Source organism: Bufo bufo, chromosome 6 (genome assembly GCF_905171765.1).
Source record: "Bufo bufo chromosome 6, aBufBuf1.1, whole genome shotgun sequence".
NCBI classification, from domain to species: Eukaryota; Metazoa; Chordata; class Amphibia; order Anura; family Bufonidae; genus Bufo; species Bufo bufo.
Genome location: NC_053394.1, coordinates 282,790,675 through 282,818,268, shown reverse-complemented (window position 1 = coordinate 282,818,268; position 27,594 = coordinate 282,790,675). Strand labels below are relative to the sequence as shown.

The 27,594-nt window shown below is 43.6% G+C and overlaps 2 protein-coding genes across 2 annotated transcripts in view; one reads left to right on the top strand and one right to left on the bottom strand.

Moving 5' to 3' along the window:
• The first annotated feature begins 820 nt into the window (after positions 1-820).
• LOC121005657 (nucleolar transcription factor 1-B-like) lies at positions 821-1,686 on the top strand. The gene has a single exon (XM_040438431.1). It carries the CDS (start codon positions 1,024-1,026, stop codon positions 1,684-1,686), a length of 663 nt encoding a protein of 220 aa, XP_040294365.1. The 5' UTR covers positions 821-1,023.
• Positions 1,687-2,148: 462 nt separating this feature from the next.
• The window catches only part of METTL2A (methyltransferase like 2A), a 33,285-nt gene continuing 7,839 nt past the window's right edge, over positions 2,149-27,594 (bottom strand). Inside the window, exons 4-10 of the mRNA XM_040435630.1 lie at positions 25,435-25,661; positions 24,607-24,656; positions 22,512-22,572; positions 17,953-18,092; positions 16,263-16,369; positions 3,187-3,252; positions 2,149-2,693 (exon numbers count right to left, since the gene is read on the bottom strand). Coding sequence (XP_040291564.1) covers positions 2,521-2,693; positions 3,187-3,252; positions 16,263-16,369; positions 17,953-18,092; positions 22,512-22,572; positions 24,607-24,656; positions 25,435-25,661 — 824 coding nt within the window. The 3' untranslated portion in view covers positions 2,149-2,520. The remainder of the gene's footprint in view (positions 2,694-3,186; positions 3,253-16,262; positions 16,370-17,952; positions 18,093-22,511; positions 22,573-24,606; positions 24,657-25,434; positions 25,662-27,594) is intronic.

The following is a 27,594-nucleotide window of genomic DNA, read 5'->3' as shown; positions in this document are numbered from 1 at the left end:
TTGTTAGGTTTTATTTTTTTTCCCATAACTCAGATAACCCCTTTAAGCTCTAGAAAAAAAACAATACAATCTTATACATAAATAAATGGATCCCAATTGATAATGCTATTCCTAAAAACCAACAGTCTGTGGAATCTCCGATGGTTTAAAAGAAATCGCAATAAAGACAAGTGGTAAAATAATCGACCAAATATGATATTTGATAAATATTCGAAAATTGAGTTGGCTGGTAAAATTCGATTAAAAAAAAAATTGTAAGAAAATAGAACATCAGGTTTTTCAAGTGTTCAAACTGTGTACCAGGTAATATCCGATTTTTAGCACAAGTTAATAGTCAGGTGTTATTTGATTTAAAGCACCAATGAAAGTCAGTAGCATACGGAGTGGCGTCCCACTCACTGGATGAAGACAGCGGCGTCCCGCTGTGTTTACAACAAAATGCAATCGCTTATTTTCAAAAGGATTTAGAACACAGTCTTACCGTGAGGTCTTTTGAATGGACTTCGTGCCCTCGACACGGTGTACCTTTTTTGAGGATGAGGGTTCCGGTCTCAAGGGCTGTTTTGTTTGGTTTTGAATTCCGCGCCAAACCTCTAAACACACGTGATCTTGTAGTGATGCTGGATATCGTTCGTGCAGTAGAAGTTTTTCTTAGGCGGTTTGAGGTTTCATAAAATAGTGTCCATGCCTGCCTCGGTCTGTCGATGCGCTTTCCAAATGGGGGTAGTACCACAGAGACATCTGATTTTTTTGTAGCCTGCAGGAGATCTGGGCGCTCCTCCCTGAATTTTGCCATGTTTCTCTTAAATTCTTGCTTCTGTCTCTGGTAATCCTGAATATATTTCATCTTCTTTTTCTCTGGTAACTCTTTATACTTTTTGTACAGACACACTAGGGAGTTTTGGATGACGGCTGGCAGGGGTCCGCCCACACGAGGTCCCTGAAGAGAGAGTTTCCTAGACTTGGAGCAGCTGATGACAAACAATCCATTTCATCCTCTACCGGGCAGTGCCTAACACCAGCATGGCTGCCCCAAGTGATCAAGCTCAATGGTCCAAAGAGGACGTGCTCACTCTCATGGAAACCATGAAGTCCATTCTGCCCAGCCAGGACAATTTAAAGTTCAAAACCACAGCATCTTATCTAGACTGGAACAAGATGGCCTTCAAGAATTATACGGGACCTGTGTGTCGTCAAAAGTGGATTGAGATCGCTTTGAGGCAGTTCCGCACTCTCTCAGAACTAATTCATGATGCAGAAGAACATGTGAAGAACCAATATAAAGAAGAAAAACTGAAGAAACGCCCCAAAAAGCCCCTGGCACCCCATTTCCACTTCTTTGTGGAGAACAGGGCCAAATATGCTAAGCTATATCCAGAGATGAGCAACGTAGACTTAACCAAGATTCTGTACAAAAAGTATAAAGAGTTACCAGAAAAAAAGAAGATGAAATATATTCAGGATTACCAGAGACAGAAGCAAGAATTTAAGAGAAACATGGCAAAATTCAGGGAGGAGCGCCCAGATCTCCTGCAGGCTACAAAGAAATCAGATGTCTCTGTGGTACTACCGCCATTTGGAAAGCACATCGACAGACCGAGGCAGGCATGGACACTATTTTATGAGACAAACCGCCTAAGAAAAACTTCTACTGCACGAACGATATCCAGCATCACGTGTGTTTAGAGGTTTGGCGCGGAATTCAAAACCAAACAAAACAGCCCGAGACCGGAACCCTCATCCTCAAAAAAGGTACACCGTGTCGAGGGCACGAAGTCCATTCAAAAGACCATCCGGTAAGACTGTTCTAAATCCTTTAGAAAATTTTTGGCGGCGGCAGATTGTGCCATGTAATCAAGATCTGCTGCCGGCAAACAGTGATTCAGGGTGGTGACGAGTGAAGGCATTAGCAATCTCTTGTCCCCATACTGAGGAGGAGATCGGTGCATGTAATAGCAGCAGTCTCCTCCAATAGTGAACAGGTGATTGCGGGGAAGAACGCTTACCTCCAGATAATCGCCTGCTGCATCTGCAGGTGTAATAGGGACCTTAGTACCAGCCCTCAAGGTCTATTAGAGGATGTGGGGGAGATTTAGTATGACAACATGTAAAAAGGTGAACAAAGAAGAAAGACCAAAGTAAAAAAAATAAAAAAAATATGTAAAATGCTTTATTTAAATAAAAAAAAAAAAATTAAGAACTGGTTCTAGATGAACAGAAACAGCCTCCAGTAAGGAAACACCAGCAGTAAATGAGCAAGCACATCAAGTGTTATGGTTTGGAAACATCCAGTTGTTCCACAAATGTCCTACAATGGCCTTTTCTCCAAACAGTTCAAGTTAAAAAAAATATATATTTTTTTTGTCTGTGGATGGTTCTTATGGCAGCTATGGCTTAATCTTGTGGAGTATATCATGAACTGAAGGCCAGTGAAGAGCGTCTTGATGTTGTGTATTTGGAATACCAACCCTAAAGTGGAACTTTAAATATGTGGAAATATGTTCCACCTATGGCAGTGCATCACTGGGTGTTATCTTGGTGTTGGCTTTCAGACTTACAGGGCTTGCGGTATTTACACTGAATCCACACGCGATACATTGTCAGCTGTTTGCCGCGGTTTACTTGAAGCCTGCGATCCACTGTATTTTGCACTTTTTCCAAGTTGGCTGTTGTAAACAAATTTCCAAGTTCATCTAGGAACAAAAGAACATATCTAATCACAAAACGAAAGGCTTAAAAGATGTTGTCCAATCTGGATATTTACAGCATACCAATAGAATATAATGTAAATGTCCGATAGGAGCAGGTCCCCAGTGTCAATGAAAAGGATGAGGTGTATGAGCGGCTTTCTCCATTCACTGCTATAGGATTTACATAACTAGCTGACCGCTGGCTCGGCTATTTTTACAAGCCCCGTTAGCTGTGAATGGAAAAGATGAAGCGCATGTGCAGCGTCCTCTCCATTCAATGCAGAGCCCAGTACTGGAGATGGGTGCAAGTCCCAAATAAGGGATCTGGACCAATTGGAAACTTATGGCATATCCTAATGTTATTCCATAAATGTTCAGATGGGACAACCCCTTTAAGAATACAATTAGTAACCCATCCCCCTAATGACTAGTTTCCAACGATATCTTTCCAAATAGTGGCCCAACATGTTTTTTTGGGTGTGGCTTAAAGACTTGCCTTGTGTAAAGAAGTAGACTCTCGTTCCATCTCCTCTGACATAAAAGTTCTCAGAAAGACAACGCCCTGTAAGATTATAAAGCATGTATGACTCAACATGATCCCTTCTATAATAGGACCATTAAAGTATACGTCTTCTTTGATCATAGATCATACAGTGCATGTTACATGTTCTCTCCACTGACAGTATAAAGTCCAAAGAGGTACACTGCATTTGGAAAGCCTTGAGACCCTTTAACTTTTTTTTTTCACATTTTTGTTATGTGGCAGCCATGTTGTAAAATAAAAAAAATTCTCAATTTTCCCCATCAATCTGCACTCAATCCCGTATAATGAGGAAAGAAAAAAAAAAAAAAAGAATTAGATGTTTTTGCAAATTTATTAAAAAAGGAGAAACTAAAATTTTATATGGGTATCACTAATCATACCCATTACTGTGCCACTTGAAATTGAGCTCTGGGGGGGCCTCCATTTCTTTTTATCATATTTGAGATGTTTCTACACCTTGATGGATTGGAATCCACCTGTGGTACATTTAGCTGATAGGGGGTCTCGTTCTAAATCATCTCCAATCTCTATATAAGGTCTCACAGCTGACAGTGTATATCAGAGCAAAAAAAATAAAAAATAAAAAACAAGCCATGAACAGGAAAGAACCATCTGTAGAGCTTAGAGACAGGACTGTCTGGAGGTACAGAGCTGGAGAAGGGTACAAAAAATTTCTGCTGCAATGAATGTTCCCTAGAGCACAGTGTCCTCCATAATTCTTACATGGAATACGTTTGGAACAACCAGGACACTTCTTAGAGCTGGCCGCCCCACCAAACTAAGTAATCAGGGAGAAGGGCCTTGGTAATAGGAGGTAACCAAGAACCCAATGGTCACTCTGGTTGAGCTCTAAAGACTGAGAAACAAAATACTCTGGTCTGATGAAAGCAAGATTGAACATGTTGGCTTCAATTCTAAGCGTCATGTCTGGAGGCACTGCTCATCACCTGCCCAATACCATCCCTAAAGTGAAGCATGGTGGTGGCAGCATCATGCTTTGGGGCTGTTTTTTTGCACCTGAGACAAGAAGACTGACCATGATGGAAAGCTGAATGGAGCAAAGTACTGAGAAATTCTTAATGAGAACCTGATCCAGAGAGCTCAGGACCCCAGACTGGGCTGAAGATTTATCGCCCGTCTGAATGAGTCCTTACATATCAGATTGCTACTCTGAACTGCACACTTATTTTATTTTCCTGTTTTTAAAGCTTTTGTTGGCATGAATCGGAGTGTGTGATGCAGCCCCTTGAATAGAGAACAAAGAGAATAAACATTTACCTTTAAAAGGGACACCATCACCTGGATTATTAATACCTGGAGCTATTAATATCACCACATCAGTCTCCACGATTTACATTAAAATATACTAGTATTACTGCCCTGTGTCTTGTAATTTGTCTATAAAATCGCTTTTAATATGCTAATTACCTCAATAAGGAGCCCAAGGGGCTGTCCCTCTGGCCGTTGGAGCCCAGCACTGCCCCACTTCTAATTTATTCACTCCTCTTTGCCGACGTAATGTTTGTGCAGTGCCCGTAATCCCGTGTATGCGCCCTGGATACACGTCAACGCCCGCGCGGTGTCCTGGCATCAGCATCACACATTGAACTCATTGTGCATGCGCCAGCTTCGCTCGACCCGGAAAAGGAAGAGCAGAGTGGCGCAACTTGCCGGACGGAGGAGCAGGAGCGGGTCGAACGAAGCTGGCGCATGCGCAATGAGTTCTGTGAGGCCGATGCCAGGACACCGCGCCGGCGCTGACATGTGTATCCAGGGCGCATGCGCGGGATTATGGGCGCTGCACAAACATTAAGTCGGCGAAGAGGAGTGAATAAATTAGCAGTGGGGCGGTGCTGGGCTCCGATGTAATGGGCGCAGCTGGGCTCCAACTCCCGGAGGGACGTCCCCTTGGGCTCCTTAATGAGGTAATTAGCATATTAATAAAAGTGATTTTATAGACAAATTACAAGACACAGGGCAGTAATACTAGTATATTTTAATGTAAATCGTGGAGACTGATGTGATAGTAGCTCAGTAAGTGAAATCCAGGTGACCGTGTCCCTTTAATATATACAGTGCATTCGGAAAGTCTCCAGATCTTTTCACTTTTTTCACAATTTTGGTATGTTGAGGCCTTGTGCTAAAATAAAAATAAACGTTTTTCTCCATTAAAGGGTTATTCCGGTTTTAATTTTTTACATTTATTTGTTGAAGTAATGGGTAAAAATACAATTTTCTAATATACACATATTTAGAATTCTGCATACATACCTTTCTTAAATCAGGCAGTTGACCCCTATATGCAGAAGAATAGTATAGCCCATATATCAGTCCTATGTAATGCATCCATGGCCCAGGTGAAACATGGCATCAGTCATGTGACACTCTTTACACCGTGACATTCAGTAAGCAGCGTTACATAACACACATGTGCTGGGTCAGCACACAGGACTAGTGGTGGAATCAGGATTATTATTTTTTTATTGTGGTCATTACAGTAACTACATTATGTGCTTGTCTGTAGTTGATGGTAAAATGGATGCCTGTCTGAGTGATGATCTCATGTTGTTAATAAAGTTTATTTAAAAAAAAATATATCTGCTCCTACACAGACATGATGAGATACTGTTGCAGGTGATAATACTGTATATACTGTACTTGTTCTGCTCCTCAGTACAATACTAATGAACTGTTAGATGGCTGGGCAGTTAAATGAAAGCCAGGTCACATGACACGCGTGAGGCTCACACGAGCGACGCCATGTTTAGTCCCATCTAGCTCTCCTACAGGAGGTGTTTTACAGAACTAAAATGTAAATTAGAAAAAATTGTTCAACATCCTATTGTCTTAAAAAATAAATGTAATCATTAAAACCAGAATACCTCTTATCTGCACTCAGTTCCCCGTAATGATAAAGTGAAAACAGAATGTTTGTAAAACTAAAATCTTGCAATGACATAAGTATTCAGACCCTTTAATCAGTACTTAGTTGAAGCAACTTTGGCAGAAATTACAGAACAGATGCGGACCCATTCATTTCAAAATGGATGTCGTTCCACCTATAATGGGGACACAATTGCGGAACAGATGCGGACCCATTCATTTCAATGGGGCCGCAGAAAAAAATAGAACATGTCCTATTCTTGTCCGCAATCTCAAGACAAAAATAGGCATTTTCTATTATGGTTGCGGCCATGTTTGGTCTGCAAATTGCGGAACGCACACGGCCGGTATCCGTGTTTTGCGGATCCGTAAAGCACTACGGCCGTCTGAATGGGCCCTAAGTGTGTAGTGCTAGGCATGATACTATTGCCCGTGTATCCTTCCACAAATAGAACACATACCAGCATGCAAGCATAGGTTTAGGCTAGCCATATATTTGTTTAGCCAGTGATCTACTTTCTTAACCCCTTAAAGGGTTTCTGCCCCCACAATTATCCCTATTAAACTGGCTGACATTATCCATGTACAAATGTCAGCTGAATCTAACTCTGCTATTTTTTTATTTTATTTTTATATGTATGCCCCCATAAGGCCTCATGCACACGACCGTTGTGTGCATCCGCGTCCGTGGTTCCGTTTTCCGTTTTTTTTCACGGACCCATTGACTTTCAATGGGTCCGTGGAAAGATCGGAAAATGCACCGTTTGGCAGCCGCATCCGTGATCCGTGTTTCCTGGCCGTGAAAAAAATATGACCTGTCCTATTTTTTTCACGGTCAACGGTTCACGGATCCATTCAAGTCAATGGGTCCGTGAAAAATCACGGATGCATACAAGATTGTCATCCGCGTCCGTGATCCGTGTCCGTTTTTTCCTATCATTTCAAAGGCAAACTTGACTTAAATTTATTTTTCATTTTTCATGTCCATGGATCCTCCAAAAAACAAGGAAGACCCACGGAAGAAAAAACGGACACGGATCATGGAACAACGGAAACCGTTTTTGCGGACCGCAAAAAAAAACGTTCGTGTGCATGAGGCCTAACTGCGCAATTTTTACTTTTAGGATATACAAGTTAGCCTCCAGGAGAAGGAGCAATGCGCCCGCTTCGTTCTCCCACCTCATTCCATGCCCTGCCAGTGTTGATTGACAGGGCCAGGCCAGAATTAGTTTCCCTCAGGGTGTGGAATGAGGTGGGAGAACGGAGGGGGCGCATTGCTCCTTCTCCTAGAGGCAGGGCTCCAGATAGCGAACAAAATGGTTGCAAATGCGACTTAGAATTGCTAAAAGGCAACAAGACTTTGTAGTCTTGTCGCCATTTGTGCCTAGACCCTCGCTGCTCTGCCACTTTCACATTAAACTGACATGGCACGTGCTGTCAGCGCGTTCCGTGTTCTTCTCAACAGCACAGGGGAGAAGGAGGCAGTCCCTCCCCCCTGCACCGCTGCTGCCACCAATGGGCTGATAGCAGGGAGGAGCTGCACCTGAGGGGTTAATAGCAGCGGATCGCAGCGCGCAGTCATAGAGGCTGGGTGCCGGGTATGGGATATGGCCGGCACCCGCATTGCAGCCTGCGTTTGTATTAAGCATAAACTATATTCATTGGTGGCACAGTGCACCGAATGCACGCAGCTTTTTTGGGGTTTTATTTTTTTCACGTGGTATCGAGTATCGCAATACTTTTTTATGGTATCGAAATAGTCAAAATTTTGGTATTGTGACAGCCCTAGGTAAGCCATGTCTTTTTTTTTTTTTATATTATACCGTAATTATATGTATTTTAAAATTTGGCTCCTAAATTTTTCAGGTTAGGAGCCAATGGCTCCTTGATATTGTTTTTAGTCTGGAGCCATGAGAGACTAATTTGCATATCATAAAAGTAAAAACTGTGCAGTTATGGGGGTAAACATACATTTTTTAAATAAAAAGAGTTAGATTCAGCTGACATTTGCACATGGATAATATCAGCCAGTTTAATAGGAATAATTGTGGTGACAGAAACCCTTTAAGGCTGTATTACACCTGCCGATTTTTTGCCAGACGATCACTAAAGAGCGTTAGTTAGCGATCATCTTGCACTGTAATACTGCCGCCAATTGCCCGATGAACGAGCAATGAGATCGCTCATTGGGCAATTGTGATTTTTAAGAACGCTTAAAAATAATCGTTTGCCAGGGGCAGAGCGTGGTGTCTAATTCTGATCTGCCGTCAGCAAACCACCAGACAGCATGGGGACGAGCGATGGTATAACGATCGCTCCTCCCCATGCTGCAGAGGAGATTGCTGCATGTAATAGTAGCAATCTCCTCCTCTAGCTAGCAGGCAATTGCTGGGAGGGAACACTTCCCTCCCTACAATCGCTTGCTCAGTCAGCCAATGTAATATAGGCTTTAAGCTGGGGCTACACCCAGACTTTTTGTAGCACATCTGATTATTATTATTATTTTTTTTTTTTAAAGAGGACCTATAACCTCTCATGACATAACCATTTTAGTAATTACTTGCATTCCCCATGTAATAACAATTCTGGAACATCTATTCTTATAAGTCTCTCTTGTGCTATTCCTTGATAAATGAACTGCTATTAAGGACCAGCTGAGTGTAACCAGTTGGGGTGGTGGTGTCCCTATACAGTGTGACATTGGGAACAATGCCCTCGATATTGTGACCAATATTAATGCCCCCACAGTACCCCAAGTAGTAATTATGACACCATGACTGCCTCCAGCAGTAACAAAGCCCCTCTATAAGGAACCCCTTTACAGCCCCTAGGCATTAAAAAGCCTCTTAAACTGCCCCCAGTATTTTTATGTCCCCTGTAGCAGCTTGAGTAGTAATAATGCTCCCTGTTGTAGACCCAGTATTTATAAAGCCCAACCAAGGGCCCCTGTAGTTATAATGCCCTTCTGCGGTTATAACCCCCCTCATAGTGCCCCTGCACTGTAATGCCCCCCTATAGTGCTCTGACCTGTATTAATGCCCCCAGTTAGGCTCTGGCCTGTGTTAATGCTCCCTGTAAGGCCCCATGAATTATAAAGCCCCCCAGTGCTCCAGACTGTACTACTGTCCCCAGTAATACACACATTAAAAAGGTATCCTGACACAGGCGTTCATGACCACATCATTGAGCAACCTGACACCCAAAGCAGGAGGTTGCGGTGATGTCATTGCGACCTCCTGCGCCATTCTACTGCTTTAGACGTCAGGCCTAGTGGCCTAAGGCACATGAGGCAGAACAGTGGGACAGCATAAACTGCTATCCGCTGTCTTAAGGCAAGATGCTCATCTTGCCTCATGGCCGGCCCGTAGATAATTGCCTCAAGTGACAGCTGCAGTGCACAAGTTTGCATACAAGTCAATTTACTGCTTTGACTTCAGCTCAGAAGCCGTCTTACATTTAGAACTGGCACTGGATATGCCGGAGTTAGAGAGGCCTGCACCTCTTCATAACTTCGGCGGATCCACCGCCAGGTATGGGGCTTCATCAAAACCGGCGTCTAAAACGCCAGTCTTAATAAATGTGCCCCTGTTTTTCTTTTGTTGATCAGAGGCGCCGTTCCCAAGTTATGATACAGCTTCTTAACCACTTAAGGACCACAGGTTTATACCCCCCTAAAGACCAGGCCTTTTTTTACAAATCGGCACTCCACAACTTTAGCGGTTTATTGCTCGGTCATGCAACTTACCACCCAAATGAATTTTACCTCCTTTTCTTCTCACTAATAGAGCTTTCATTTGGTGGTATTTCATTGCTGCTGACATTTTTACTTTTTTTTGTTATTAATCGAAATTTAACGATTTTTTTGCAAAAAAAATGACATTTTTCACTTTCAGTTGTAAAATTTTGCAAAAAAAACGACATCCATATATAAATTTTGCTCTAAATTTATTGTTCTACATGTCTTTGATAAAAAAAAAATGTTTGGGTAAAAAAAAAATGGTTTGGGTAAAAGTTATAGCGTTTACAAACTATGGTACAAAAATGTGAATTTCCGCTTTTTGAAGCAGCTCTGACTTTCTGAGCACCTGTCATGTTTCCTGAGGTTCTACAATGCCCAGACAGTACAAACACCCCACAAATGACCCCATTTCGGAAAGTACACACCCTAAGGTATTCGCTGATGGGCATAGTGAGTTCATAGAACTTTTTATTTTTTTGTCACAAGTTAGCGGAAAATGATGATTTTTTTTTTTTTTTTTTCTTACAAAGTCTCATATTCCACTAACTTGTGACAAAAAATAAAAGCTTCCATGAACTCACTATGCCCATCAGCGAATACCTTGGGATGTCTTCTTTCCAAAATGGGGTCACTTGTGGGGTAGTTATACTGCCCTGGCATTCTAGGGGCCCAAATGTGTGGTAAGGAGTTTGAAATCAAATTCTGTAAAAAATGACCAGTGAAATCCGAAAGGTGCTCTTTGGAATATGGGCCCCTTTGCCCACCTAGGCTGCAAAAAAAGTGTCACACATGTGGTATCGCCGTACTCAGGAGAAGTTGGGGAATGTGTTTTGGGGTGTCATTTTACATATACCCATGCTGGGTGAGAGAAATATCTTGGTCAAATGCCAACTTTGTATAAAAAAAAAAATGGGAAAAGTTGTCTTTTGCCAAGATATTTCTCTCACCCAGCATGGGTATATGTAAAATGACACCCCAAAACATTCCCCAACTTCTCCTGAATACGGAGATACCACATGTGTGACACTTTTTTGCAGCCTAGGTGGGCAAAGGGGCCCATATTCCAAAGAGCACCTTTCGGATTTCACTGGTCATTTTTTACAGAATTTGATTTCAAACTCCTTACCACACATTTGGGCCCCTAGAATGCCAGGGCAGTATAACTACCCCACAAGTGACCCCATTTTGGAAAGAAGACACCCCAAGGTATTCGCTGATGGGCATAGTGAGTTCATGGAAGTTTTTATTTTTTGTCACAAGTTAGTGGAATATGAGACTTTGTAAGAAAAAAAAAAAAAAAAAAAAAAAAAAAATCATCATTTTCCACTAACTTGTGACAAAAAATATAAAATTCTAGGAACTCGCCATGCCCCTCATGGAATACCTTGGGGTGTCTCCTTTCCAAAATGGGGTCACTTGTGGGGTAGTTATACTGCCCTGGCATTTTCCAGGGGCCCTAATGTGTGGTAAGTAGGTAAATGACCTGTGAAATCCGAAAGGTGCTCTTTGGAATATGGGCCCCTTTGCAGCCTGACAGGGGGGGGTGATCAATGACAGGGGCGGTGATCAATGACAGGAAGGAGATCAGGGAGTCTATATGGGGTGATCACCCCCCTGGAAGGCTCCAGGGAGACGCCTGTATGTGTTTTGCGGATCCGATCCATCTATCAGTGGATCCGTAAAAATCATGCGGATGTCCGAATGGAACTTTACAGGGGTGTGATCAATGACAGGGGGGTGATGAGGGAGTCTATATGGGGTGCTCAACACAGTCATTGATCACCCCTGTAAGGCTCCATTCAGACGTCCGTGTGCGTTTTGCGGATCCGATCCATCTATCAGTGGATCCGTAAAAATCATGCGGACGTCTGAATGGAGCTTTACAGGGGTGTGATCAATGACAGGGGGGGTAATCAATGACAGGGGGGTGATCAGGGAGTCTATATGGGGTGATCAGGGGCTAATAAGGGATTAATAAGTGACGGGGGGGGGGGGGGGGTGTAGTGTAGTGTAGTGGTGCTACTTTACTGAGCTACCTGTGTCCTCTGGTGGTCGATCCAAACAAAGGGGACCACCAGAGGACCAGGTAGCAGGTATATTAGACGCTGTTATCATAACAGCGTCTAATATACCTGTTAGGGGTTAAAAAAAAATCACATCTCCAGCCTGCCAGCGAACGATCGCCGCTGGCAGGCTGGAGATCAACTCTCTTACCTTCCGTTCCTGTGTGCGCGCGTTCACAGGAAATCTCGGCTCACGCGAGATGACGCCAATCGGCGTTAGTGTGACCTGGGAGCGCCGCAGAGATGACGCCTTTCGGCGTTAGTGTGACGGTAAGTGGTTAATATGCAAATTGCCATTGCTCCTGTTGCACCCAAGCTTCGCACTCTTCTATGGCCAGCCCCTCCGCTGTTTTGCCCTGTCAAACAAAGCAGCCAGGGAGCGCTGGACATAGAAATGAGTGGCGCTTGGATGCACTAATTGCACCAAAGGGCTTACTTGCAAAAAGAATCACAACTCAAGAACAGAGCCTCGGATCAAGAAAATAAAGAAGCATTTTAATCAGGAGATGTAAAGTGTAGAGCAGATAACCAGCGGCACTACACCAAACCTAAAATTGTCAGGATGCAACTGCCGAGGAGTGGTGCCTCACAGAGGTGCTCAGCTTGTAGCTGCAGTGAGCATATATGATAAAAGGAAAAAAGAACAAAACGAGCAGCACTCACTGTTGATAGGCAGGTAACTTTATTCCATGGCAGGAGGGGGGGTGCAAGGGTTGCAGATACAGCAGCACGTAAGCGACAGCCGTTTCACGCGTGTATGCGCTTCTTCTGGCTTTCCAACACTGAAGAGGTCACGGCACCTTCTTATAGTGCACAGGAAGCCGCATCATCGCAGTAATTTGCTTAATTACTAAGTAATCAACACCTGGCCTCTCAAGAGGGAGGGCAGGGATTTCAGTCAGGCTGGACCTCTTCAATGATGTAAGGTGCATATGTGAACATACATAAACCAATAAGAACAAATCAAAATACGAAAATACAATAAGCAAGAGTGGTTCATTACAAAAATACGCTCATATCTATTTTTTCATTTAATCCCAGCGGACCCAATGCATCCGTGCGTAGGATCCATATAGTTTCTCTTCTCAGAAGCTCCTTTTCTCTGTCACCACCTCTTTCAGTGCGGTTAACTACTTCAAGGCCGGCAAAAGTCAGCACATTGGGATTTCCACTATGTGCCCTGTTCACATGATCTATTAACCGCGGAACACCCTTTCCTGTTTTTAAGGAGTTTCGGTGTTCGCGGAATCTTTCAAATAAGCAGCGGATAGTTTTTCCCGATGTAGAAGTGTCCGCATCTACATAAAATTATATAAACCACAAATTTGCTACGGCAGGTAATAAGTGGAAAAACCCTATGTTCTATCCCTGCAACAGAGATCACTTGTAGTTGGGAATTGAAGCTGCAGAAGGAACAGCTTCTGCAGCTCCTATTCCCTTTTGGTCTCTGTTCAGACAGCCATGTGAGACGTTTTTTTCTGAAATGGCTAGTTACCAGTTGATCGCGTATAGTATGGCATCTTCTAAACGCTATCACCGGTTTCATATCTTTCAATTGTTTTAGGGAATCGTCCCTCACTAAGATACTCCAATTTTTCTTTATGACCTGTTTTATCTTATCGGCCATAGGACTGAATTTATCATATCATAAAGTTATATGCATGCCTATTACAGATTCGTGGATGATGTTTTCATCATATGGTCCAGCGATGAGGCACATTTCTGGGCTTTCGTGGATTACTTGAATACACAGAACGACATGAACATGCGATTTACTTACCAGTTTGGGGGCAATAAAATCGAGTTTCTGGATGTAGTGGTATCAGTGGTGGAGGGGGAGTTGGTGACGGAAGGTTTTCGTAAGCCGACCGCCGCCAACTCCCTCCTCCATTTCTCCAGTTATCACCCAAGCACAGTAAAACAATCAGTGCCATATGGCAAATTCAGAAGACTTGCGCGTATAAATACCACCTCAATGAGTTATGATAAACAGGCGCAGGATCTGCGCGCTAGGCTGAGACGTAGAGGGTATCCCCCAGACTTGTTGAATCAAGCTATGACAAAAGCGTCACAAGTACATCAGACAGAAGTAAGGTAAACCCTCAATAAAAGGGCCCCCACCCTTCCCCTTTTCCTTTAAATTCAGTCCTATGGCCGATAAGATAAAACAGGTCATAAAGAAAAATTGGAGTATCCTAGTGAGGGACGATTCCCTAAAACAATTGAAAGATATGAAACCAGTGATAGCGTTTAGAAGATGCCATACTATACGCGATCAACTGGTAACTAGCCATTTCAGAAAAAAACATCTCACATGGCTGTCTGAACAGAGACCAAAAGGGAATAGGAGTTGCAGAAGCTGTTCCTTCTGCAGCTTCAATTCCCAATTACAAGTGATCTCTGTTGCAGGGATAGAACATAGGGTTTTTCCACTTATTACCTGCCGCAGCAAATTTGTGGTTTATATAATTTTATGTAGATGCGGACACTTCTACATCGGGAAAAACTATCCGCTGCTTATTTGAAAGATTCCGCGAACACCGAAACTCCTTAAAAACAGGAAAGGGGGTCCCGCGGTTAATAGATCATGTGAACAGGGCACATAGTGGAAATCCCAATGTGCTGACTTTTGCCGGCCTTGAAGTAGTTAACCGCACTGAAAGAGGTGGTGACAGAGAAAAGGAGCTTCTGAGAAGAGAAACTATATGGATCCTACGCACGGATGCACTGGGTCCGCTGGGATTAAATGAAAAAATAGATATGAGCGTATTTTTGTAATGAACCACTCTTGCTTATTGTATTTTCGTATTTTGATTTGTTCTTATTGGTTTATGTATGTTCACATATGCACCTTACATCATTGAAGAGGTCCCGCCTGACTGTAATCCCTGCCCTCCCTCTTGAGAGGCCAGGTGTTGATTACTTAGTAATTAAGCAAATTACTGCGATGATGCGGCTTCCTGTGCACTATAAGAAGGTGCCGTGACCTCTTCAGTGTTGGAAAGCCAGAAGAAGTGCATACACGCGTGAAACGGCTGTCGCTTACTTGCTGCTGTATCTGCAACCCTTGCACCCCCCTCCTGCCATGGAATAAAGTTACCTGCCTATCAACAGTGAGTGCTGCTCGTTTTGTTCTCTTTTTCCTTTTATCATAGTTTTAATCAGGTGAACCACATCTATGTGGCAAACTGTTTCATAGGGAGGTTGTTGGTGACAGTTTTAAGGAAGCAGCAATTTCATAACTTTATTTTAAGCTTCTACCAGCATAGCTGTAATTTTATTTATTTTTTGCATTTATTTTTTAAGGATGATTTGTATTTTTAAATTGCACCATTTGAGTTACCATATTTTTGCACCATAAGATGCACAAAAGTGGGGGGAAAATGGCAGTGCATCTTATGAAACAAATAATAATAAATGCTTCTTCTATGGAAGAGCGGGGATCGGTGAATATAGTACTTCTGGTGCTGGCTGTACTCCCTGGTCTTCTGCTATGCTGTGTTCTGACTGTGTACAGCGTCTGGATGTGGCGCACTTTCATCTGATAATGTGCGATGACAGGTCACAATGCAGCGTGGTGCCGGCAGAAGACCCGGGTGCGGCGACTGCAGGGAGTCTGCTGGATCTCGCAAGTGGTGGTGTGTTCCAGAGCAGGAGAGGCAAGTTCATTTATTTATTTTATGTCTGGTCTGATGGATGCAATATACACCATAACTTTATTCTATAGTTTCATCGGATTATGGTCATACCACATTCATCTAGAAGTTGATCATCTTTACTACTTTTGTACAATTAAAACCCTTATTTTTCAAAAATCATTTCATTATTATTTTTAGTCATGTTGTGCAGCACAATTATATTTTTTTTAAAACCTGTTTTTCTAGAAGTCTGCACTGTGCAAGCCATTAAAAAGAGTTTGTCCACGTTAAATTAAATCCCGGGAGCAACAGTAAATGTGGTAAATAAAAAAAAAGTGATACCGCATTGCTCCTCTGTTGCTTCCAGTGTTACGTTTTGGTCCTGCAGTGCTGATGTCATCTTCTTGGCTGCAGTCATCACGCCCCGTACACATACCATGTCACCATGCAGCCAATCGCAGGCATCAGTAGTATACAACACGCCACGGTTGACTGGCTGCGGCAGTGACATGGTGAGTACAAGAAATCACTGCTGCACCCGGGAAAAACCAAACACAGGCAGGGAGGACCACAGCATGGTGCTTCAGGGGAGAAAAATGTAAAGCTTAACTTTTTATTACTTTAGCCTCCAGAGTTTCAATTCAACGTGGATAACCCCTTTACAATAAAAATGTATTGAGCTACGGTAGACCAACAATACGGTACCTTTTTTAAAGCGCAGTTGGGCCATGTCATACCGGCCATAGTCCCGCAAAAGGATGCAACCACCAGGCTTCAACAGCTTGCTGAGACGTGTAATGGCCTCCTGCATCCTGTGTAACAATTATAGAGGCAGTGATGGGGTTAAACGTGGATGAAATATTACAGTGTAACTGCCATTTCACTACCAAAAATGAAATTCTTAACATGTGATGCTGAAGGGAAGATATTCACGAAGCTTTAATTTTCAGTTAATTTTACCTTTCTGATGTCTGTATTCAGCCCTATTTCTCTGTGCCTCTATTTCAGCATCTTCCTAAGTGCTCTTTCACACTTGCGTTCTTGTCTTCCGGCATAGAGTTCCGTCGTCAGGGCTCTATGCCGGAAGAATCCTGATCAGGATTATCCTAATGCATTCTGAATGGAGAGAAATCCGTTCAGGATGCATCAGGATGTCTTCAGTTCCGGAACGGAACGTTTTTTGGCCGGAGAAAATACCGCAGCATGCTGCGCTTTTTGCTCCGGCCAAAAATCCGGAACACTTGCCGCAAGGCCGGATCCGGAATTAATGCCCATTGAAAGGCATTGATCCGGATCCGGCCTTAAGCTAAACGTCGTTTCGGCGCATTGCCGGAGCCGACATTTAGCTTTTTCAGAGTGGTTACCATGGCTGCCGGGACGCTAAAGTCCTGGCAGCCATGGTAAAGTGTAGCGGGGAGCAGCATACTTACCGTCCGTGCGGCTCCCGGGGCGCTCCAGAGTGACGTCAGGGCGCCCCAAGCGCATGGATCATGTGATCACATGGATCACGTCATCCATGCGCATGGGGCGCCCTGACGTCATTCTGGAGCGCCCCGGGAGCCGCACGGACTGTAAGTATACCGCTCCCCCGCTCCTACTATGGCAACCAGGACTTTAATAGCGTCCCGGGTGCCATAGTAACACTGAAAGCATTTGGAAGACGGTTCCGTCTTCAAATGCTTTCAGTACACTTGCGTTTTTCCGGATCCGGAGTGTAATTCCGGCAAGTGGAGTACACGCCGGATCCGGACAACGCAAGTGTGAAAGAGGCCTAAAATGGCCTCTGCTGCACTTCCTGTGGTGATCTTTGCCCTGTCCTTGAGGCCATCCTGTATTTCCCTCACTTCCCATAAGCCCTTGCTCTCCTCACATGAACTAGCAAGACCAATCAGAACGCAGATAACTTCCCCCACTACCCCAGACCAGTGTGTATCCTCTCACATACAACTAACCAGAGACAAGCCCTGCAATTACATGAAATCAGTAAGCATTTGTTTTAGCCTCTTAATAGTCACCTGCAGAATAGGAAAGTAGCACACATTTGTGGGAGTTATTATCAGGTAAAACTGAAAATGATTAAATTTTAAAGCACAAAAGAACTCATACAGCAGGGTATAAAAATATAAATAAAAAATGAAACGGCAGTTCATAAGTTATCATCTATACTTGATTGGTTGAGGTACGGTTCTTGGGTCCCTACTGATGCTCAGAATGAAGAGGTTATGAACTGCTGAAAATTCTGTCTACAGTACATGCACATTACAAACTTACAAGTATAACTTCTATTCTTAGTGATCAGCATACCGCTACTGCAAGTTCAGCGCAAAACCTGCAACTGCAGTTATTAATATCCATCTCATGCTTGAATGAGCTCCATTTCTTACAGGTCACTCACTTGCTTGGAAGGATGGCGGAAAGGACGAAGATCAGGACGATGACATCCAAGCTCTCCTCGGGAATGGGATAAGTGGAGCTCTCGTCTGACAGGTCGTGGACAAAGGCAAAGCATCGTGACGGGTCATAATTAGGGTTGCTCTGTAAAAAAAATAAAAAATGAACAGCGGGCATGAGAATTGATAAAAATTATACTAAGATATAATGCCAACCAATATACCTACAGTTTACATCGAGACCCTAGTTGTGTACAACATCTGCTAATCCGTCATCAAATAGTCCCAAAGCCTCAAAATGTTCCTACATTTCATTTCCAAATCCATACATATATACACATACAGATGTGCATAGTACAAGGCTGTTGGTGCAGTCTCAGAGCAAGGAGTCTACTGAAGTGATGGCGAAGTATTACAAGCCAGACCACTATTTATCCAATAATCCAGAAATACTGCTTGGATCGATTTGGAAATCCTCAACCCAATGGATTAATCAGATATGAAATGTGCATGTATTCCATTCTCAATGACAAGCATTTGGTTTTATTTGTCTATATATAAGTAATATACATTTGTATTAGAAGAGTGCCTTCAATTATGTTACCAACCGATTCTCATTCTAGAAGTTCAAAAGCAAAAACAGGAGGAGAGGTGCCCAGTGCATTTGCTTAGGTACCAGTATGACGCTGGAAGCCACTCATGTAAGCTGCTTTTCCAGAAGATGCTAGTAACACCATACATCTGCCTAGGCACCTGGACCACAAACGTCTTCCACTTAAACTTTTGGAAGGAAACACAGTCCGGAAATGTAATTAAAAGTACTGTTAAAAGGGGTTTTCTAGGACTTAAGGGCTATGTACACCTTTGGAGCCAATTTTTGTTTATGATTACATTTTACTTATTTTGGGCTAAAAGTCATATTCAATTGGCCTTTTTAATACACATATTGAGCCGTTCTGTCTCAAAGGGTTAACTGTTTTTCTAACGGTGTGACTGGTACTTTCACTTTGTGCAGGCCATCTAATAAACCCACGGAGAGGTCCTAAACACTTAGGCTGGTTTCACACGGGCGTTGCGGGAAAAGGTGCGGGTGCGTTGTGCGAACATGCGCGATTTTTCCGTGCGAGTGCAAAACATTGTAATGCGTTTTGCACGCGCATGAGAAAAATCGGCATGTTTGGTACCCAAACCCGAACTTCTTCACAGAAGTTCGGGTTTGGGTTAGGTATTCTGTAGATTGTATTATTTTCCCTTATAACATGGTTATAAGGGAAAATAATAGCATTCTGAATACAGAATGCATAGTACAATAGAGCTGGAGGGGTTAAAAAAACTAAACTCACCTTAATCCACTTGATTGCGCAGCCAGCATCTCTTCTGTCTTCTTCTTTGCTCTGCACAGGAGTAGGACCTTTGATGACATCACTGTGCTCATCACATGGTTCATCACCATGGTGAGGTACCATGTGATTGGATCATGTGATGTAAAGTCACCACAGGTCCTTAGCCGGCAGCTCAACATTACAGAAGAAGACAACAACGAGATCAAGTGGACTCAGAGTTATTTTATTTTTTTTAACCCCTCCATCACTATTTTACTTTGCAGTCTGTATTCAGAATGCTATTATTTTCCCTTATAACCATGTTATAAGGGAAAATAATACAGATCGAGTCCCCAGCCCGTTCGTCACCTAGCAACCATGCGTGAAAATCGCACCGCATCCGCACTTGCTTGCGATTTTCACGCGGCCCGATTCACTTCTATGAGGCCTGCTTTACGTGAAAAACGCAGAATATAGAGCATGCTGCGATTTTCACGCAACGCACAAGTGATACGTGAAAATGAATGGGTCCGGATTCAGTGTGGGTGCAATGCGTTCAACTCATGCATTGCACCCGCACGGAATACTCGCCCGTGTGAAAGGGGCCTTATTTAAGCCACATTCTTATCAGTAAGTATAGAACTGAGTTATAATTAGTGTTTTAATGTCAGAGAGCAGAGATAAAAAGGAGCCCGTCAGCTCCCCAGTTGACTGAAAAGACAGAAAATCCACAGGCAGCTAGTAGAGCATCTCAGCTCTGTATACAAAAAAGGAATCCATATTAGGGTTGCACCGTGTATTGAATAATCAATATTTTTGGACCGGTATCGATTAGATACCGGAATTTGACATTTACCGATACTAGGCTGCGCTACTGCACAGCATAGTATCAGAGAACATGGCGCGCACTGCTCTTAGTGCGCTCCATGTTCTCCTGAGCAGCACAGGGGAGAAGGATGGAGTCTCTCCTGCCCACTGTGCCGCGGCTGCCACCAATGACAGGAGAGAAGGGAGGAGGAGGGGAGGGACTGTGGCCACTGCGCCACCAATGAAGATAACTAACATTTGATACAAATACAGGCGGCGGGTGCCAACGGCAGAATCACATAGCCGGCACCCGACCTCTATGACAAGGCACTGCGATCCGCAGCAGTTAACCCCTCAGGTGCCTCACATAAGGGGTTAACTGCCGCGGATCGCAGCGCCCTGTCATAGAGGTCGGGTGCCGGCTATGCGATTCTGCCGCCGGCACCCGCCGCCTGTATTTGTATTAAATATTAGTTATCTTCATTGATGGCACAGTGGCCACAGTCCCTCCCCTCCTCCTCCCCTCTTTCCTCCTGTCATTAGTGGCAGCCAACCCCAGTATTAAAAACATTGGTGGCGCAGTGCCCCCACAACCCCCACAGTATTAAAACCATTGGTGACAGTGGCCAGAGGGTCCCCTCCCCTCCTCTTCATTGGTGGTAGCTTCTGATCGGAGCCCCATCAGTGTAATCGCTGGGCTCTGATCGGTTACCATGGCAGCCAGGACCTTACATGGTAATTAGGGTAAATAGGACAAGGGATTAAAAGATCCCAGGTTCTAGCCGCTAAGGGGGCTAATGGTTATTAAAAATAAAAAGTAAAATAAATAAGTTTAAAAAAAACTAACAAAAAAAACCACACCAAAACATTAAGTTTAAGGGCTCTTTCACACCTGCGTTCTTGTCTTCCGGCATAGAGTTCCGTCGTCGGGGCTCTATGCCGGAAGAATCCTGATCAGGATTATCCTAATGCATTCTGAATGGAGAGAAATCCGTTCAGGATGTCTTCAGTTCCGGAACGGAACGTTTTTTGGCCGGAGAAAATACCGCAGCATGCTGCGCTTTTTGCTCCGGCCAAAAATCCGGAACACTTGCCGCAAGGCCGGATCCGGAATTAATGCCCATTGGAAGGCATTGATCCGGATCCGGCCTTAAGCTAAACGTCGTTTCGGCGCATTGCCGGAGCCGACATTTAGCTTTTTCTGAATTGTTACCATGGCTGCCGGGACGCTAAAGTCCTGGCAGCCATGGTAAAGTGTAGCGGGGAGCAGGGGAGCAGTGTACTTACCGTCCGTGCGGCTCCCGGGGCGCTTCAGAGTGACGTCAGGGCGCCACAAGCGCATGGATCATGTGATCGCATGGATCACGTCATCCATGCGCATGGGGCGCTCTGAAGTCATTCTGGAGCGCCCCGGGAGCCGCACGGACTGTAAGTATACCGCTCCCCGCTCCTACTATGGCAACCAGGACTTTAATAGCGTCCTGGGTGCCATAGTAACACTGAAAGCATTTGGAAGACGGTTCCGTCTTCAAATGCTTTCAGTACATTTGCGTTTTTCCGGATCCGGCGGGCACCTCCGGCAACGGAAGTGCACGCCGGATCCCAACAACGCAAGTGTGAAAGAGGCCTTAATCATCCCTTTTCCCAATTTTACATATAAAATATAGAAACAATATATCAACATAATTACATATCGCCACATACGAAAAAGTCCAAACTATTAAAATAAACAAAAAAAAAAATTCCAAAAAAAAAAAAAACTGCACGATTTGCCTTTTTTTTGTCACCTTGTTCCCCCAAAAAATAGGATCAGACTGTTCGATTATGGGCTGGACGTTTCATAAAATGTGGAATGCACGTGGCTTTTTTGGCATTTAATTTCTCTGCGTGGAATCGAATGGTATCGAGTATTGCAATACTTTTTTCTAGTATCGAAATCGAATCTAAATTTTGGTATCGTGACAACCCTATTCCATATTTCTAATAAAGACCAATTGAAAAAAAGATTTGTAGCTGAAAATAAGTACAATGAAATTATTTTTTTTTTAAATTGCCCCCAAAGGTGTACATAGCCTTTAATATTGATGGCCTATCCTCCTCAGGATAGGTCATCAACATCATATCAGTGGGGATCAGACACTCGGCACAGCCACAGATGAGCCGTTTTGGTTCTGTACATACTACAATGCGGTTCCCATTTACTTGAATGGGAGCTGAGCTGCAGTACCCTTGTACAGCCACTAAGCAGTGTTCGGCGCTGGCGGCTGCTCAAACCAGCCAGTTTATGTGGGTGCAAGGTGTCAGACCTCCCCAAATAATCCTGAGGATAGGTCTTGAAAACCAATTTAAATGCAACGTGTAAATCCATGGGAAAAATATGTAATATAAGGTGCCCTCTAGTTAATATAATTGGTTGAGTCTTCAATAGAACATACCTTTACAATCTCCACTGCAGTGGAAGAAAAATCACAGCAGTATACAAACAGACCGGAGTCACTGTAAATGAAAACACAGACATCATTACCTGCTCATGCTCTATCCAAATATATCTATCGTGCAGTGAGGTCTGTTAAAACAATGCCTCCCTGGACAATACAGTGCAATATACATGTTATAGAGCAGGAGGAGCTGAGCAGACTGATGTATAGATTTATGGGAAATGCTTCAGTATAACTTGTAATTTTTACATTCTTATCTCTGCTTTTTCTGACTACAGTTGTACATGGGGAACATATATATATCAGTCAAATTTTACTTGCTGACCCCCCCCAGAAAGAGTTAATAAAAGTTAAAATCAGTTGTGTACCCCAAAATGGCACCATTAAAAACTACATCTTATCCCACAAAAAACAAGCCCTCATATGGCTACATCGACAGAAAAATATAAATAAAAAGTTATAGCTCTTGGTATACAAACGATAAAAAATTACTTGGTCACTAAGGCCAAAAATGCATACAGGGGAAGGGATTTGAATATAAAATTGTATACCCTGCACAGTAAAACACCATAACAAAAAATAACCTCTCCCCTTGGAGATAAAAAAATAAATTGTACCACTTAAAAGTACAACTTGCTACGCAATTTTTTTTTCTCAAAGGTTTTTTAGATGAATCACCGTAAAAAAAAATGAAATAAAAACAGTGCCAAAAAAAGCCATTTTTTGTCACCTAACATCACAAAGTACAATACCAAGCGATCAAAAAGGCGTATGCACCCCCAAAATAGTACCAATCAAACCGTCACCTCATCCACAAAAAAGGAGACCCTACCTAAGACAATTGGTCAAAAAAGAAAAAAAGCTATGGCTCTCAGACTATGGAGACAAACATTTTTTTGGTTTCAAAAATGCTATTGTGTAAAACTTAAATAAGAAAAAGTATACATATTAGGTATTGCCACTGCTGTAATGCTCTGCTCTATAAAAATGTCACATGACCTAACCCCTCAGGTGAACGCTGTAAAAATAAATACATAAAAACTGTGCTAAAACAACCAAATTTGCTCTCACTACATTCATTGGAAGCTGTCTGGCACCAGGAAAGGTATAGAGTGGGCTAGGCATGCATGTTGGTACCTGCATCCCTTGTAATGGAGGCCATTTTGGCACCAAAAATGGTAAAAGGCAGAGTGGATCCAGCATGCATGTGGATCCAACACTCCCTGAATTTTATGGCGGCCATTATGGCGCATAACAGGTAGTATTTAGTGTTAGGACCCATCTAACAGAGATCGCCTTGACATACGGCAGACGGGCTCAGATGGTTTTGTACAAAATGCATTGGCCAAGCATCTCACTTTATAAATAAGCGTAGCATTAGCACTATAATTTTTGTAATCATAATTTTTGTGACTATGGCATTGTTGTACTTAATCTGATTTGCAGGGTGCTGCTGCATTGTCTCTTTTTCTTGTAGGTCACATGGCCTAGGCGCCGCTCAGTCCCATTCAAGTAATGGAGCCTGAGATGCAATATCAAGCACAGCCACTATACAACGTACGGCGCTGTGCTTAGCATGCTATAAGGAGGCAGCAGGGCTCCAGCCGCTTCAAACTGATTAGGGGGGGGGGGGGGGGGTGCAGCTTGTCTGACCCCTTCCAATTTGATATTGATAACCTATCCTGTGGGCAGCACGGTGGCTCAGTGACAGTGATGGTCAGTTCGCCAATGAACACATGCGGGCTGCCATCTTGACTCACCCGTCCGGCGATGCACAGGAAAGCCCTTACCTGTGCCGCAAGCCGGTCTGAAATCAAATGCGGTCACCGGGAGCAGGCAGTTCCGAGAACAGCCCGATGAAGGCTGTATATATCTATCTCTGACAGAAAACCCCTTTAATAATTGTGTACAATACCAGCACATATAACCATGTGCTCCATTTAATCAGGTTATTGATTTCCACCCTCCTTAGCAGAGATTGCAGGGTCACCGTGGATGGAGAAATGGAATCCCGCCTTCTTACAAGGAAGCTACACCCTGAACCAAACTACACCTTAAAAAAATAAATAAGTTATAGTAATAAGCTACTTACTTATTAGTCTGCAAAATTGGAAAGACTGTGTTTCCGACACCGCAGCCCACCTAAGACCAGGGGAAAGAAGCAGAAATAAATTAACAGGTTATGATGATGGAACGAATAGTGCCGTAATAGAAATGATGCAGCATCAGCGCCCCAGAGGGCAACTGGCTATTAGCAGCGGCAGACGGATACTGCTCACTGGAGTGTGCCAGAGCAGCGGGAACAGTAAGTGACCTGTGTAGTGTCCCTGCTGAAGGCATGGTATGGCCCTCTTCACTCTGACAAGGACAGAGACATGAGGTTTATTAACCCCATGAAGACAACATTAAAGTGCTTGCCCCATCTCAGACATTTATTGCATCATGCTAGGATATGCTATAAATGTCAGAAAGGTGTAGGTCCCACCTCTGAAACTGGTCCTATCTGAAAAACAAAGCTCGAAGGGATGGAAGAACACACCTCACACGCATGGTGTCCTCTTCAATCACTGCTACAGGACTTCCCCAAAAAATAGGAGAGCGAGCATGCTCGGCCATTTTCGGAAGTCCCATAGCAGTGACTGAAGGGCAAACTGCACAAGCGCAGCCACCCTCCTGTTCACCACTAAGGGAGTGCTGGAAATACCCAAGCCAGTGCTTTGCTATTTTCAGACGTTCTATAGCTGTGAATGGCAGGTGGCCACACATACGCAGCATCACACCGATCATACAATTGTTTTATAGCATAGCATAGCAGTATGCCACAAATCTCCCAGATGGCGATACCCCTTTAAGAAAGCAGCTTGCTCTATATCTATATATGACAGAGACTTGTAGCCATAAGGCGAGTTCTGGTCATTACCTCTAATATGCGGTAATTGGCTGAAGATCCTGGATAGTCCTTACTCTCACCAGCCGTGTCCAGCTTGAGGTCCTGTTTCTGTTCTCCATCTATATCCGACCGACTCTTGTGGCTGGGAGACAGCTCAGGGAACTCTGCAAAAAGCCACTGCCTGTCCTTGAAGAATCTGTTCTCATGTATGGTGTAGAAGTCGTCCCAGTAGTTGCTGGCTTTATTCTCATATTCCTCTGGAACCAGGCAGAGACAACATTGGTGAAAGGTGCTGTTAAAGGGGCTGTGCTGGATTAGAAAAACATGGCGGCTTTCTTCCAATAACAGCGCCCCATGAGTCCACAGGCTAAGTGTGGTACTGCAGCTAAGCCCAATTCACTTCAACGCAGCTGATGTACAGGTGGGGTGTCGTTCGGGGGGAAAAAATGGTTTTTGGAATTCTGCACAAGCCCTTTAAGTTGACTTCTTACCATTATCGAGACTGCATCACCGTATATATTTTTCTTTTACCAAATGTTCGCAGCAGCCATATATTTACAGCGAAGGAAAGGACTAGAAGACATTTGATATCATGTATTTCTATGGTGTTGCAATGTGGCACACAACAGGTTGCGACTGTGACGCGACAGTCACAGAAAAAATAAAATAAAAAAATCATCTGACTTTTTTGTGACTGTCGCATCAAAGTCGCAGCATGCCGCATAGCGACACCACTGAAATGCATTGCACGAAATGTCGTTGTGAAGCCGAATGCTAAAAGCTGGCCAGCACTATAGCGCTGATGGAGAATAAAACAGTTTTTTACTCACGCAGAATCGGACAACAGCATGAAACATATGATTATTAACAGGCTGCGGGCTACTATGAGGGACTGCTGGGGGGTGTAGATGCATTTTTGAGGTGACAGGTTCCCTTTAATTTTAAAAATATCTTTTAAAGGGGTTTTATGAGACCAGGGGGAAAAGAAAACGTCTCGCTGCTGTGCTACATTCTCCTCAGCCTCCGGACTAGAAGTGACATGCTGTTTACACACATCACTGCTTCCGGCCAATCAGTGGCCTCATTGTTGGCAGGTGCAGGCACAGAGTCACTACCGACACTGAGGCCACTGACTGTGTAGATGTATACAGTGGAGGAAATAATTATTTGACCCCTCACTGATTTTGTAAGTTTGTCCAATGACAAAGAAATGAAAAGTCTCAGAACAGTATCATTTCAATGGTAGGTTTATTGTAACAGTGGCAGATAGCACATCAAAAGGAAAATCGAAAAAATAACTTTAAATAAAAGATAGCAACTGATTTGCATTTCATTGAGTGAAATAAGTATTTGAACCCTCTAACAAAAAAAGACTTAATACTTGGTGGAAAAACCCTTGTTTGCAAGCACAGAGGTCAAACGTTTCTTGTAATTGATGACCAAGTTTGCGCACATTTTAGGAGGAATGTTGGTCCACTCCTCTTTGCAGATCATCTCTAAATCCCTAAGGTTTCGAGGCTGTCTCTGTGCAACTCTGAGCTTGAGCTCCCTCCATAGGTTTTCGATTGGATTAAGGTCCGGAGACTGACTAGGCCACTCCATGACCTTAATGTGCTTCTTCTTGAGCCACTCCTTTGTTGCCTTTGCTGTATGTTTTGGGTCATTGTCGTGCTGGAACACCCATCCACGACCCATTTTCAGTTTCCTGGCAGAGGGAAGGAGGTTGTCGCTCAGGATTTCACGATACATGGCTCCGTCCATTTTCCCGTTTATGCGAATAAGTTGTCCTGTGCCCTTAGCAGAAAAACACCCCCAAAGCAAAATGTTTCCACCCCCATGCTTGACGGTGGGGACGGTGTTTTGGGGGTCATAGGCAGCATTTTTCTTCCTCCAAACACAGCGAGTTGAGTTAATGCCAAAGAGCTCTATTTTGGTCTCATCAGACCACAGCACCTTCTCCCAGTCACTCTCTGAATCATTCAGGTGTTCATTGGCAAACTTCAGACGGGCCTGCACATGTGCCTTCCTGAGCAGGGGGACCTTGCGAGCCCTGCAGGATTTTAATCCATTGCGGTGTAATGTGTTTCCAATGGTTTTCTTGGTGACTGTGGTCCCTGCTAATTTGAGGTCATTAACTAACTCCTCCCGTGTAGTTCTAGGATGCTTTTTCACCTTTCTCAGAACCATTGA